The sequence below is a fragment of the Cervus canadensis genome, chromosome 11 (genome assembly GCF_019320065.1).
Source record: "Cervus canadensis isolate Bull #8, Minnesota chromosome 11, ASM1932006v1, whole genome shotgun sequence".
Taxonomy (NCBI): Eukaryota; Metazoa; Chordata; class Mammalia; order Artiodactyla; family Cervidae; genus Cervus; species Cervus canadensis.
Window position 1 is genome coordinate 46,869,158 of NC_057396.1, and position 13,486 is coordinate 46,882,643.

Consider the following 13,486-nt stretch of genomic DNA (forward strand, 5'->3'; position numbering starts at 1 on the left):
ACTACTGAGCCCAGGAACCACAAGGACTCAGCCCCACACTGCAACAAGAGAAGCTGACATGGGTTTGATACCTGGTCCCAGAAGATCCCACCTGTCTCAGAGCAACTAAGCCCACGCAGCACAACTACTGAGCCCAGGAACCACAAGGACTCAGCCCAGGAACCGCAAGGACTCAGCCCCACACTGCAACAAGAGAAGCTGCCACAGCGAGCGCCCGCGCACCGCAACTAAAGAGCAGCTGCCTCTCCTCGCTACTAGAGAAAAAGCCCTTGAAGCAATGAAGGCCCAGCAGAGCCAATAGATAAACAAACAAATTTTAAAAAACTGAAGGGAACTCAGCCATAAAAAGAACAAAATAATGCCATCTGCAGCAACAAGGATGGACCTAGAGGGTCTCATACTAAAGGAAGTTAAGTCAGACAGTGAAAGACAAACACCACATGATACCATTTATATGTAGAACCTAAAAAGAGGCTACAAATGAACTTATCTACAAAACCAAAATAGAGTTACAGATGTAGAACATAAACTTATGGTTACAAGGGGGTAAGGGGGGTGAGCAATAAACTCGAAGATTAGGGCTGACAAATACATACTACTATACATGAAATAGATAATTAATAAGGACTTATTGTACAACACAGGGAGCTCTCCTCAATACTCTATAATGGACCATATGGGGGAAAAAACCTTAAAAAGAGTGGATGTATGTATTTGTGTAACAGATTCACTTTGCTATACACCTGAAAGTAACACAACATTGTAAAACAATTTTACCCCAATTAAAAAAAAAGCTAAGGGGAAAGGCAAAAGAAAACTGCTTTTTCTTTATCTGGAGAGGAGAAGACTCTACATGGCCCTGACTCCTACAGAACTCCTCTCTCACCTCTCCCAAGCTTCCTGGAAAAGCGTGGCACACAAAGGAGAGAGAGGAAGACCACTCACCCAAGTGAGGAGTGCAGCCGCCCGGGTGGCATGGAGCGTCATCTTGGTGAACCCCGACAGTCACCCCGATGCACCTGGAACCCGAGAGAAGAGGCAGGACGGTTAATTACATCAGATATCCATGATGAAGGAAGAAGGGGGAAATGGCTTCATTTACCAGCTCTACCAAGGCACCATGGGAGTTTTTAGAGAGCTCAGAGCATACAACAAAATTATTCTATAAAACATACAGTGTCATAGTTGACAATAAAGAACTCTGCATTTAATTCAATGTCCACAAGCTCTACATACAATCTTTCTGTCCCTTAGAAAATACAACACTCAAAGCTGGACTTCAACCCTACTCTTTGGGACGTGGTGCCCTTAAAACGTGGAACAAACATGGTTTTTCAGACACACCTAGGTTTGAATGCTGATTCCATGTGACCATGCTCTTGTGACCTTGGACAAGTAGCATTAACTTCTTTTAGTCTGTTTCCTCACCTGCAAAATGGCATCTGCAAAAACCTCTCTAGGTTATTTACTGTGATGCTTCAAGATAAAACAGATAAAGCAAATAGCATAGTGCCTGGCACATAGTAGGTTTTCAATAAATGATCACTGTCCTTAAGCAAAAAGATTGATTTCTGGCTCTTTCTGTAGGTACCCGAAGTCTGCCTAATTAACAATAACCAAGTCTTTGGGGAAAACCATCAAATTCTGGATTTTTATATCCCCCACAGAAACGTCAAAGACATGGCTCAAATGGGAGACAGGATGAAGCCAAATCCAATTCTGGCAGAGATCCCAGGGGACAGTTAATGAAAGATTAGGTACTTGTCCTGGTATTTTTACTCCCAATTTTCCTTTCCAGTGGGAATCTTCCATCTGTCTGCCAACCTGCTCAAGAGACTACACACCTGGTGACTAAATATTCCCCAACATCTCTTACCAGCTCCCATAATTCCTACAACTCTTCATGAGAGTAATCAGCCCCACCCCCACCTCCTACTGCCATGGGTGCCAAGTCTGTCACTACTCTAGTAGGAGGAACAAGAGTGGTGAGAGTCATCACCTGTAACTTTCCCCACATTATCAGCATCTCCAAGGTGTGGGTTCTGTGGGACCAACACATGCTGAGTACTATCTGAATACAACATGCTGGGGTAAGACACCATGCTTGTCCATAAGGAGCTCACTGTCTAATGGGGAAAGAGATACATAAATCTGTTAATCCACTACCCATCATCTCTTAGGCCTTCCTCTGCAAGTGTACTCTGCTTAATAAAATCAACCAAAGAGGTTTTTTTCTTAGTCCTTACATATGCTCATCCTGTGCTGGAAGCTACATGGGAAATGGGAAACAATGACATGGTCCCTGCTTTGAGGGGCTTACAGAAGGAAGTAAAATTAAACATAGAAGATGCACTAAATAATAGAAGAAAATAATTAAATGCCAAATATAACTAAATGCTAATTGTAATTAATCGCTTCCTGACCCTGCAAAACCCAATGTGATTCCACCTGCCATACAAACGTCACAGTTTTGGAAATGAGCCAGTTCACCCAGGTTTTGGCAAAAGCAAGTGCAGTGGTAAGGGAGAGTTCTCAGGAGGGCAGAGAAACTAAGGGGCCTCTGTATTCCTTGGTTTTGGATGATGTTCACCCAGGGTGGCCTATCTATGGGCACTGACTGCCTTGCTCCCTCGACAGGATGAAGGCAGATGGCCTCAACTGCTGAACTGCAATAAGGCTTTTCTGGTGGTTAGTCAAAGTTATCGCAAGGACCACGCTTGGCCCTTGGAGTAAAGGCAGCAATGTCCAAATGCTATACTGGGGCTTCTTTAGGGCAAAATAAATAAATAAATAGAAGCTCAGAGCTATTCAGGAACAAGGGCAATGAGGCCCTGATCACCTCCTCATCAACCCACTGCTGCCTCTCCAGACTTGCTGTCCTTTTGATGAGGCCCAAAACTGCAGTCAGAAATTGCATTTGCAACCGGAGGTGGATCTTGCCGCCCCTGAGAGATTCCACAGCTGTGTTGCTAAAAATGACCTGACCCACCTCTTCCCTTCATCTCAGAGGCAAAACACACAACCCTTATGTCCTCCCAGGGGAGCCTGTCTAATACTGGTGTCAAGGCCAAATGCCTTCTTCTGTGCTCCCCAGGCACAGGAACGGGCAGAATTCAATATTCAACATAAGGAAAGACCTTATCAGGTCAAATGCCACAGAGGGGCACTTTCTCAGAGACAGGACACTGGGGTGAGAGCCTTTGGGGCAGCTCAGTCATTCACTCACCTCTGGATATTGAATGACTGAAGCCAGTCGCACAGCTAGACCTCGGCAATGGGACTACAACTTTAAGCAGACCTTGGCTTGGAACCCTAGGGCTCCCAGCCAGAGCACCATCCTCCACACCCTCCCCCTGAAATCTGAGGCAGGCCCCACCCAGAAGACTGGGTGATGGTGATGGAAAAACAGATCCCCTCGATTGCAGCCTGGAACCATTTCACAGAAAGGTCTGCTAAGATTCACCCCCAATTCAATCAGGCAACTCACCCCCAACCCACCCTCAAAACCCTCAATCAATTAACAAATAAAAATCTTGAGATGCAGTCCCTCTGTGGACACCTTCACAATTTTAACCTATCTCTTTCTTTGAAAAGAAGTGCCCTCAGCAGAGAAGGCATTCTCTCTTTGCCCTGGGCTCAAGAAGGAATCAAGACACAAAAGCAGCTGCCTTATAAACCAAAGGTCTTGTATCCTCTTGACATTTTCACAAGTGACATAATGTAACTCCCTCATGTCAGGATCACTCCCCACATTTAAGGTAACCCCTCTGTCTCCAGAGAAGATAAATCAGGACAAGAACTCGACACTCAAGAGATACGCAGGGACCTGGCCTGTACCCTCTCTGGGTCTTAAAGAGTTAAAACCTAGCCCTGGTTTCCTACCAGGGCTGAAGTTAATGCAAACCACCTGCTCAGATGCAAGGACCAGGACTGGAGGGTCAGGTTGCTGAGCTTGGGGTCTGTTCTGGAAAAGCTTCAGTTTTAAGCACTGACCAAGTACAGGCTAAAGGCCAGAGTTTTGAATTGTGGCAGCACTACTCTCCTCATCCCGCCCCCCCAAATTGGGTACCAGCTACTTCTGAGACCACTACTTAGCCACTGACTGCCCTCATGAACACCAAGATAACACCAAAGTGCCCTGTGGTCTCAGAAAGCTGCAGAACTGTACTGATAACTCAGCACAGGGGCCCCCGCCTCCACTGAATCTTCATTCTTTTAGGTGATAACTCCCATTCCCAGACCTTCAGGACCCAAAGCCTACACAAACCCTCACCTCAAAGGTTCCAGCTGCGTGACCCACTGCTTTTCTACTGTGGTTCCGAAGGCCCACAACTCATAAGAGAAATGGCTGTCCCAACTCTGTGCCCATGCTCAATGGCAAGATTTACCACTACCTACCTAGACAGCCTGCCTGCCTGTGACCTCCATACGTCTTTCTAAAAGGATACCCCCACATCCACAGAGCGAACACCCTAATTGTGAGGGTGTTCCTCTCCTCTGACAGGAGAGGAGGCACACTCAGGCAAGCACCCAGACCTCATCTGGTAGGTTATCCCAGAGTGGCCCCAGCAAAGGCCAATTCATGTCACCACTGGCTCACGGGTCATAAAGAACAGGATAGGAAATATCCTGCTGGTGCAGCCCTGGCTAGGAGGAGGTAAAAGGCCCAAGAACCAGCAGCCCTGAGAGAAGCCAATGAGGGGAAACACAGTCCTCTTCAACCCCTGAGGAGTTCTGAGCAGGAGCTCTTGTCCAAGTCCAAAGAGTTTCTCTGCACTCCTGAGGTCAGGGCAAACCAGTGGTGCTGGCTGTACTCCCAAGCTCTCGAAGGGGCTCACTCTGGACTCAGGCCTCCCCCTCTGCACGCAGACCAGCCCCTCTGTGTAGCCTAGCATTTGGCCCAGTGTCCTGGTGAGGAACACGGGAAGGAGTGCAAGGGAAACCAAGGTTTCCCTGGTTTCTTCAAAGTGGCTTACTAGTATCTGCCCTTCCCCCTAGGCTCTGTAGGGTCCAGATCAGAAAGATGTGGGCACAAGGGCTGCAATCAAGAACCAGATCTGGGGCCTACAGCCCGACACTACACACACACACCCACTCCAGCAGCTTATCAGCGCCTGCCCCCACTGCTATATCAACACCCCCTGGTCCCTACCAGCGGACAAAATGAACCTTTTTCACTCCCCACCGCTGTGTACACACCCAGGCCTCACTCGGGAATAGAGACGCTCTCCCGAGCTGTCTACAGCTCAACGTGCAGGCGCACACGCTTTCTCCCTGCGAACAAAAACACGCTGACATCTACGCGAGGGGGAAAGAAAGCGACCCTTTGCTCTAAAAGGCGCCAACTCCCGGATGTTGGCAAGCTCTGCTCCCAGCGCCTGTTTCTGAGTGTTTATTTGCTCTCCCTCTCCTCTCCCTCCCCTTCAAGGATGGCGCAGGAAAGGGAGGTGAGGGGGGAGAGTCCACCGCACCCCCTCCTCCATGTTTGAACAAAACCCGAGAGAAACAGTGAGGGAGAAAAAGTCTCAGTGCAGGGGGGGAAAGGGGAGGGGGGCCTTACCAGACTCCCAAAGCCACACGGATCTAGAGGTTTTAATCCGCCATTAGCATTTAAATCTTGAAAGGAGAGGAGGAAGGGGGGGGTCTAGTGGAAAGTAACCCCCCACACACAAAAGAAAAGTTGTTGGTTTTCTTCTCAGTCAGCCTGGCAGGAGCGATCTTCCTGGCTGACAGCCAGAAGTGCGTCACAGCCAGGAGTCTGCTTTCTTTAAAGGCGCAGCGAGCTTCCGCGAGCGGGGAGCAGGGCACTCTCCGCAAGGGGGGAAGGGCGGCAGTCGGGGGCCGGGAGGAGGGGGCCCCCGGCGCGCCGGAGAGGGAGAGCTGCCGAAGCCCGGCCCGCAAACAAGAGCCCAGGACGCGCGGGGTGGGGGCGGCGGGGGGAGGAGCCGGCAGACAAAAATACTGAACTGCAACAGTGGCGAGCGCCAAAGCAAACTGTGGCATAAACACACGAAACGCATCTCACAGCGGCCTGCCTGACAAACCTGATATCCCCGGACACTCCCCCTTCGCGCTCTTAAGACGGCAGTGACAGCCCCTCCGTCTCTGGCCAGCCGCTGTAGGGTAGGCCGCGGGCTGCCCCGGGGGTTAGATCAGCCCTGCCTGGAGGCGAGCAGGGCAGGGAGGAAGACCCGGCAACAGAGGCTTTGGAGAGCGCGAGGGACGCAGGCCCTCGGAAACAAGGGGCGGTTTCCTGCCGGCTCCGGGGCGGGCCGCGTCTCTAAGCACACACGCCGCTCGCTCGCACACAAAGCGCCGGCCTCCGTCCGCGGGCGCCGCCTGCCCTGGGACATGGCCGCCCCGTTCCCCGAGGGAACCTCTCCAGCCCGTACCTTCTGCGTGGCTAGGCTGGGCTGCCGCGCCGCGCCCGCTCCTCCCCCTCGGCCACCCAAACCAGGTGCCCGGGCCCACGGCGGCCCTGGAGCGCGGGCCTGCGCTGTCCTGTCCGGGTGACTGCGCGCTATTGTCGGCTGCGGAATGGCCGCCAAAACCCCAGCTGTGCTGCCAGAACCTAATCCCCTGTTCCGCCAAGCACTGGTGGGGAGGGGCTGAGGGGCCGAGTCTCGGGACCTCGGGCGGCAGGCAGGAGCCCCTCAACAGACACAGGCACTGGGACCCGTCGGCAGAGTCTGCTCCCGCCTCCCCTCCAGGGCCGAAAAGAAAAGATGTCTGACGCTCATAAAACAAAACCACAGTGTTTCCACCCACCAAACAATGACTCTCACCGATCATGAGAGAAACCCACCGGCCAACGGGAAGCCCCTCATCTTACTTGCACTTACACCGCAAACATTTATTAAGCACCTACTATGCAAAAGTTACTGCTAGAGGACACTCGAGAGAGCTTACGTGCTCAGTCGTGTCCGACTCTTTGCGACCCCATGGACTGTAGCCCACCAGGCTTCTCTGTCCAAGGAATTTCGTAGGCAAGAATACTGGAGTGGGTTGCCATTCCCTTCACAGGATCTTCCCAACCCAGGGATCAAACCTGAGTCTCCTGCATTACAGGCAGATTTTTTACTCTCCGAGCCCAGAGAGCATACAAAGAATCACACCAAGCATCTGTACTAATATAATTTCAATTTCAATTTCAGCATGTGCTAATTTTTCACCAAAAAAGACAAAAAAATTCTAACCAGTCGAGAGTAGGGAAGGACTAAAAACTAAGTGATATTTTAATCTGGATCTTAAAACACATAGGTAGAACTTGCCCACATAGAAATGGAGAGAGAAGGAAGGAAGAAGGAAAGCAGAAAGGTGTGGATGTAGTGGAGGAACAGACTTGAAGGGAGAATTGGGGTAAGATTTGGAAAATTCTGAACTTCAAGAAATGGAACAAAGATTTAGATATTTATTGTTTGTTTTTAGCACAGAGATGTGGTGTGATGAGAAGTGTACTTTGAGAAATTATTCTGGTATATAGATGAATGAGACTAGCAGCAGGGAAGCAGGTCAGAAGGCTGCCATGACAGACAGGAGACAGGCAATGGTTGGAGGGGGGAAGGTAAGAGAGTGGAAAGAAGGGGAATGACAGACAGTGGGGACAGGATGAAGGGAAGGGAATGACTGAAAGCTGAGGGAGGAATTGTAAAGAAGAAAGTGTGAGGGGTGGGAGGGAGGACAGAGAAGCCATATACAGAATTAAAATAAGTGTAGAGATGCTAGGGATCACATTATTAATAGAACACGAAAGAAAACAAGGTACAATAAACAGCTAATGCTTACTGTGTACATACTATGTGCCAAGCACTGTTCTGCTGGTCTAGTGTGTGTTGTGTTAAACTCATTAATCTGAAAAACTCCCTTCAAAGAGTAGATACTATTATCACTCATCTTTACAGTGAGTAAACTGAGCCACAGAGATAAAATAATTTGCCCCAGATCACACAGCTAGTGAATGGCAGGACACTGACACCACCTGCTGTTCTGTGACCCCTGGCAAGTAACCTGAGTCTCAGTACTCCTATTTGTAAAACAAGGATAGATACTTATTTTGTAAGATTGTGATGAGGATTCAATAACCTCTATAAAATGTCCAACACACTTCTTGTGCTTAGTCGCTCAGTAGTGTCCGGCTCTTTGCAACTGAAAAGAAAAGATGTCTGATTATCATAAAACCACAGAGTTTCCACCCACCAAACAGTGACCCTCACTGAGACCACGAGAGAAACCCACGGGTCATTGGGAAGCCTCTCATCTTACTTCCACTTACATCACAAACATTTATCAAGTACCTACTATGCAAAAGGCACTGCTAGAGGACACTCTAAAAAGCATACATGCTCAGTCATGTCTGACTCTCTGCAACCCCATGGACTCTAGCCCACCAGGCTCCTCCGTCCATGGGGATTCTCCAGACAAGAATACTGAAGTGGGTTGCCATGCCCTCCTCCAGGGGATTTTTCCAACCCAGGGATGGAACCCAGGTCTCCTGCTTTGTGGATTCTTTACCATCTGAGGCACCAGGGAAGCCCAAGAATACTGGAGTGGGTAGCCTATCCCTTCTCCAGGGGATTTTTGTCGACTCAGGAATCAAACCAGGGTCTCCTGCACTGCAGGTGGATTCTTTACCAGCTGAGCTACCAGGAATCCAGCACACTGACTAGCAAGTAAGGCACAGGGTGGTACTTAAAGGTCAATTCCTACTATAGGATTTTGAACCCTTGTCACCAAGGTGTCCAAGCAGAATTTCGCTCACCATTTGTCAGGGAAGCTAGTGGGGTGCTTCTCCCTGAAAGAGATTAGGTCCCCAGCCAGGATGCTTGCTTTCCTTCCATCAGTATGCCTCTATGGATTTTACTTTATCAACACCTCAACTACTGGTTATCTTGTGATGGAGTTAGATTGTAGGGGACTTTCTACACTGGGTGTCTTTTTATGTTTGAGTTTATTTTTAATAACCATGTATTACACTGGTGATCAGAATAATGTGTCTACGTACTGCATTTGTCATTTGTATTGCCTTGACTGTATATGCAGGGAAGTCTTGTTTTCACATCTAGAATGTAAATTCCTCAAGGGCATAACTGTCTATGATACCTCATGGTATCTGTTCCACTGAACTACATCTGGATGGAAGGCTTCCAAATTCAACCTTCTGGCCACTAGAGTAGGACTGTGGTGAGTAGTGGGGGTGTTCTGGAGGGGGTCAGAACAAGGCCCATTGCTGCAGAGACCACCATGGTCCCACTTCTTCTCCCAGGCAGACCCTGTATCCTGTTCCCACGGTATCACTTACAGTCTGTGATTAGCAATCGCTCTTGGTATTCAAAGATGCACCAGGAAAGTACAGGCAAAGCAAAAGCCAAAGCTTTTATAGAAAAGCAAAGAGGCAAACATGATTTAATGACTGGCATGATCAATACTCCAGAAAAGGTCTGAGGTGAAAATAGGAGGCAGGCCTCCTAAAATCACCATTGCCACATCTGGCACTGTGTCAGCTCTGAAGCTCCCTAGCACACGAAAGGATTGATACTGCGTCTCAAAAGAATACAAGAAGTCCTCCTCCCGCCCTCCCTTGGCTTTAAACTCTAGACAACAGCTTCCAGCTGTGCAGCCTCAGAGGCGCTGAACTCTCCTCTGGAACCTCTCCACCACAGCTGCCAAGCTTCTGGGCCTGCTCCTCAGGACAGCCCAAGGAGCTGGGCCAACTTCCCCGGCCTCTCCCTCCCCCACCACACAGCGCCACTCCCCTGCCCTCCTCTCCCTTCCCCTGCCCTCCTCTCCCAGGGCAGCCAGCCAGAAGAACCTCCCCACCCCTCCTCTCAGCCTAGCCAGGCAGTCAGCAGGCCACATGGCTCCTGCTGGATTCCACAGCCCCTGCTCACGGTCCCCAAAAGATTGCTCTAAGAGTGGTAAAACCATTTTTAAAAGAAAGAGAAGGAGGGGAAGAAAACGGCACCTAACACAAAATTTGAAATAGCCTTCAGGTAGAGGTTGGAGGCATTGGGGATGGGTGCAGAATGCACAAGGTGTTTTCAAGGTGTCTGGTATATTACATCTCCTGAGTTGAGTGGTATATGGTGTATGGGTGTTTATTATTCTTGTTTAAGATATAAGCGTTATGATTTTTTAAAGTGTATTCTCATTTTTACAAGTTTAAACTGAAGAAAGGAAGGGAGCTATTCCCCTGAGATGGCTCAGGAATGAGTGGTTCTTAACGCGAATCCTTTGCCTGGCATTCATGGCCCTATGGGACCCGGGCCATGTCTTACCTTCCACAGTCACTGCCCGTACCCAAACCCTCCACCCCGCCAGACTGGTCTTCGCACAGTCTTCTGAGGTCCCTCTGAACCTCACACCTCAGCCGTCCAGCCTGGGAGGGAAGCTTTCCCCACAGGAAGCTACAGGCTAAAGCCTAATGAGAGCCTCTCTCTCAGTCCCTACAGGCCCTCCCACAAGGAACGCTGGCAGGAGAAAGGCTTATGGATCCACTACCTATGCAATGCCTTCTAAGTCCTTCCTCTGCCACTGGATGTCCTAGCATAATAAATACCTAAAGACTATCATTATTGCTGCTGTTACTGTTGTAATTAACAGCTAACATGTAATGAGCACTTGGTATGTGCCAGACACTGTGCTGAACACTTCTTAGCTTTACTTTGTTTAATCCTCACAATAACCCAGTGACACAATAACCCAAAATACTATGATTATCCCTATTTTACCGAAATGGAAAACTGAGAATGGTTACATAACTTGCTGAAGGTCACAAAGAATAAGTGTTGGAGGTAAAATCTGAGCTCCATTTGAGCCCAGATCCCACCCTCTTACATGGTCATTTTATCTAATTCTCAGGGAAGTCTTAAGGTAGGTTTTATTTCTAAAGATGACAAAATCTGAGGCTCAGAAATTAAGTGACTTTGTTACCTAAATAGTGAGTTGTCTATCTGGTCTCTAAACTAGTCTCTGCTGCTCTTGAATAAGCAATCATTGAATGAAAAAAAAGGCAGCAGCACATCCTCAGTGGCTCAAAGAAGCCTCGTACCTCTACCTCCTTCTAAAGATCAACTGTTTAATCAAAAACAGTCAACAGTTCCAATTTCCAAGATAACCCCTAAAAGGACTTCCCTGGTGGTCCAGTAGCTAAGACTCCACACTCCCAATGCAGGGGACCCAGGTCCAATCCCTGTCAGGAAACTAGATCCCCCATGCTGCAGCTAAGAGTGTTCATGCCACAACAACGATCGAAGCTCCCGTGTGCCACAGCTAACACCTGGCGCAGCCAAATAAATAATTTTTTTTTTTAAGTAACCACTTAAGTTTTTTTCTGAAGATGCAAGAGCTTTATAAACATTAAAGGGCCAAAACTCTTCTGAATCAGCAAGCACAAAAGAGAAGCCTTCTCCTAGAAGGGATGTTGGACATATCTAAAGGGTGAGAAGCCATGGAGAAAGAAGGCTGGAGGAAATACCATTGGCTGGAGGGAAGGACAATATTTCAGAACCCTGACCTGGAGCTTATTTACCAGGCCTCATTCTCCCTCTCCAGAGGGTAGTGGCTAAGTAATGAGGCAGTGTTGGCAAGCCTGAGCTTCCTGGGGAGAAAAGCAGAGGGCATATCAAAACCCAGAGAGGATTCATTATGACATCCAAGAGGCTCTATTCACTTCTCCCTCAAGGAGGTCTTTCTACAAAACACCTAAGAACCTGTTCACCCTGTTTCATTGTCACAGAGGAGCAAAGGGCTCTGTCCCTACAGGCAACATATCTAGCACAGTGTTTGCTCAAAAGCACAGAACTGATGATGAGAAAGGTCAAAGAAATGAAAGGAACAGTTTTAATGTAAAGATTTGCAACTCCTGGAGACAGCCTTGCCAGTAATAGAAAACACACTAGGTTTGGTGTTGGAAGTGACTGGAGGGAAATTCTGCGCCAGCCACAGACTGTACTTGTGGCTTCAAGCAAGGCACTTGCCCTAACTTGGGCCTCAGGAAAAGGTGAGGGTCAGATCATATCTAAAGGTATCTCCAAAAATTTCCCATGATTCTTTCTCCAGGACACCATTCTCAATAACAAGAATCTTGCAATAAAATGAATTTCCTCAGTACCTGGTCAAAAACCTCACCAGTTAGGGCTTCCTTCTTCCCCAAATAGCAAGTCCACTAGAAACAGGCACTTTGTCTGTCACCCTACTGGGTCCCGTGCCCAAAGTGAGGCACTGAAGGGTGTTTCATTAACCCTGACGAGAGGAGGAGGTCCTCAAAAATTGGTAGTTCCAACTTTGCATGGGGTACAATGAAAAATAATAGGAGCCATACTTGGCATTTACAAGGTTTCATAAATAAAAGCCACAGAGAAAGTGCAATTTATGATTACATTGATCTCAACACCCTAAAGAAAAGCAGCCTTCTATACCTGGCCAACAAATCACAGAATCTCAAGGATGAAAGAGCCCTTAATGGTCTTTTAGTCCCCCCTTAGATCAACACTGGAATACATGTGACAGCTCTGCTGAAGATTTCCTATCTTCTGCCTGAGAGAAATTTTACAGTTTATTTGTATGCCTGAGCAAGGCCTGCCAATTCAAGACAACTTGTGATTTCAGAACATGAGCTGGGAGAGCAGGATCCTGCAGGATCTGGTCTGTTTCAAGTCGGTTTTAAGTAATCACAAAACTCAGAGGACATCTCCCTCTACCCTCTCTCTGTCTTCCTCTTCTTCTCTCTCTTTCATATCTCCACCTCTCACACAGCACTGAAACCTCTGTCTTTCTGGTTCAAATCCACTGCTTCTATCACACCAGGATGATTTTAACCACTGACAGAAATGAACAAAAACATATTAATAGGGATTAGATTTCTGAATGGGGTGCCAGATAACTCAAGAACCAAACCTGTCAGTGTTACTAATAAGTAAAATAAATGAATCTAGTCTCTAACATGGTCATGATAAAAAATTTAAAAATTAAAAAAATTGAAAAACCCTAACATTTTAACAGATTTCTAGGATTTAAAGAAGGCTACATCTCACGTCTCAATTAACTCCCCTAAACTTAGAACCCTAAAAGGCAAGCATGTTTATTAACAATTTTATAACTAGGACCCTAGGCTTCAAAAAAGAAGGCAATACCTGCCCTCAGGGTCAACCACCAAGGCTGCAGAACCAGAACTCACCTTCTAAATCCATGGCTCTCTCCAGTCCAACTAAGCTACATCCTATATACCTTTCCCATCAGCACAGCTTTTTATTCATACAAAGCACTTTTCAATTCCTTGTTCAAACTGTTTCTACTACAGCTTGTGAAGTGGGCAGAGCTGGAATCATTTTCTCCACCTTTAAAGATGCTAAACACCATTCTACAAAATAACATTCCATATATCTGGCGTCACTGAGAAGTACAGAATCCCTCCACAAGCAGTTTTTCTAAATGAAATCTCCCTTTAGGACCAAACCCCTTTTGAAAAAAACTATTCACGATAAAAAGT

At 47.7% G+C, this 13,486-nt stretch overlaps 1 protein-coding gene across 10 annotated transcripts in view; it reads right to left on the reverse strand.

The window, feature by feature from the left end:
* Positions 1 to 13,486, reverse strand: part of NUMA1 (nuclear mitotic apparatus protein 1) — a 71,602-nt gene that overhangs the window by 31,920 nt on the left and 26,196 nt on the right. For 2 of the 10 annotated variants that reach the window (XM_043481228.1, XM_043481227.1), the window contains exon 2: positions 946 to 1,019. In XM_043481228.1, coding sequence (XP_043337163.1) covers positions 946 to 987 — 42 coding nt within the window. In that variant the 5' untranslated portion in view covers positions 988 to 1,019. Of the gene's footprint in view, positions 1 to 945; positions 1,020 to 5,560; positions 5,810 to 6,044; positions 6,317 to 6,392; positions 6,700 to 13,486 lie in introns of those variants that run through there. The other 8 variants (XM_043481229.1, XM_043481231.1, XM_043481235.1 and 5 more) reach the window with 8 other exon arrangements.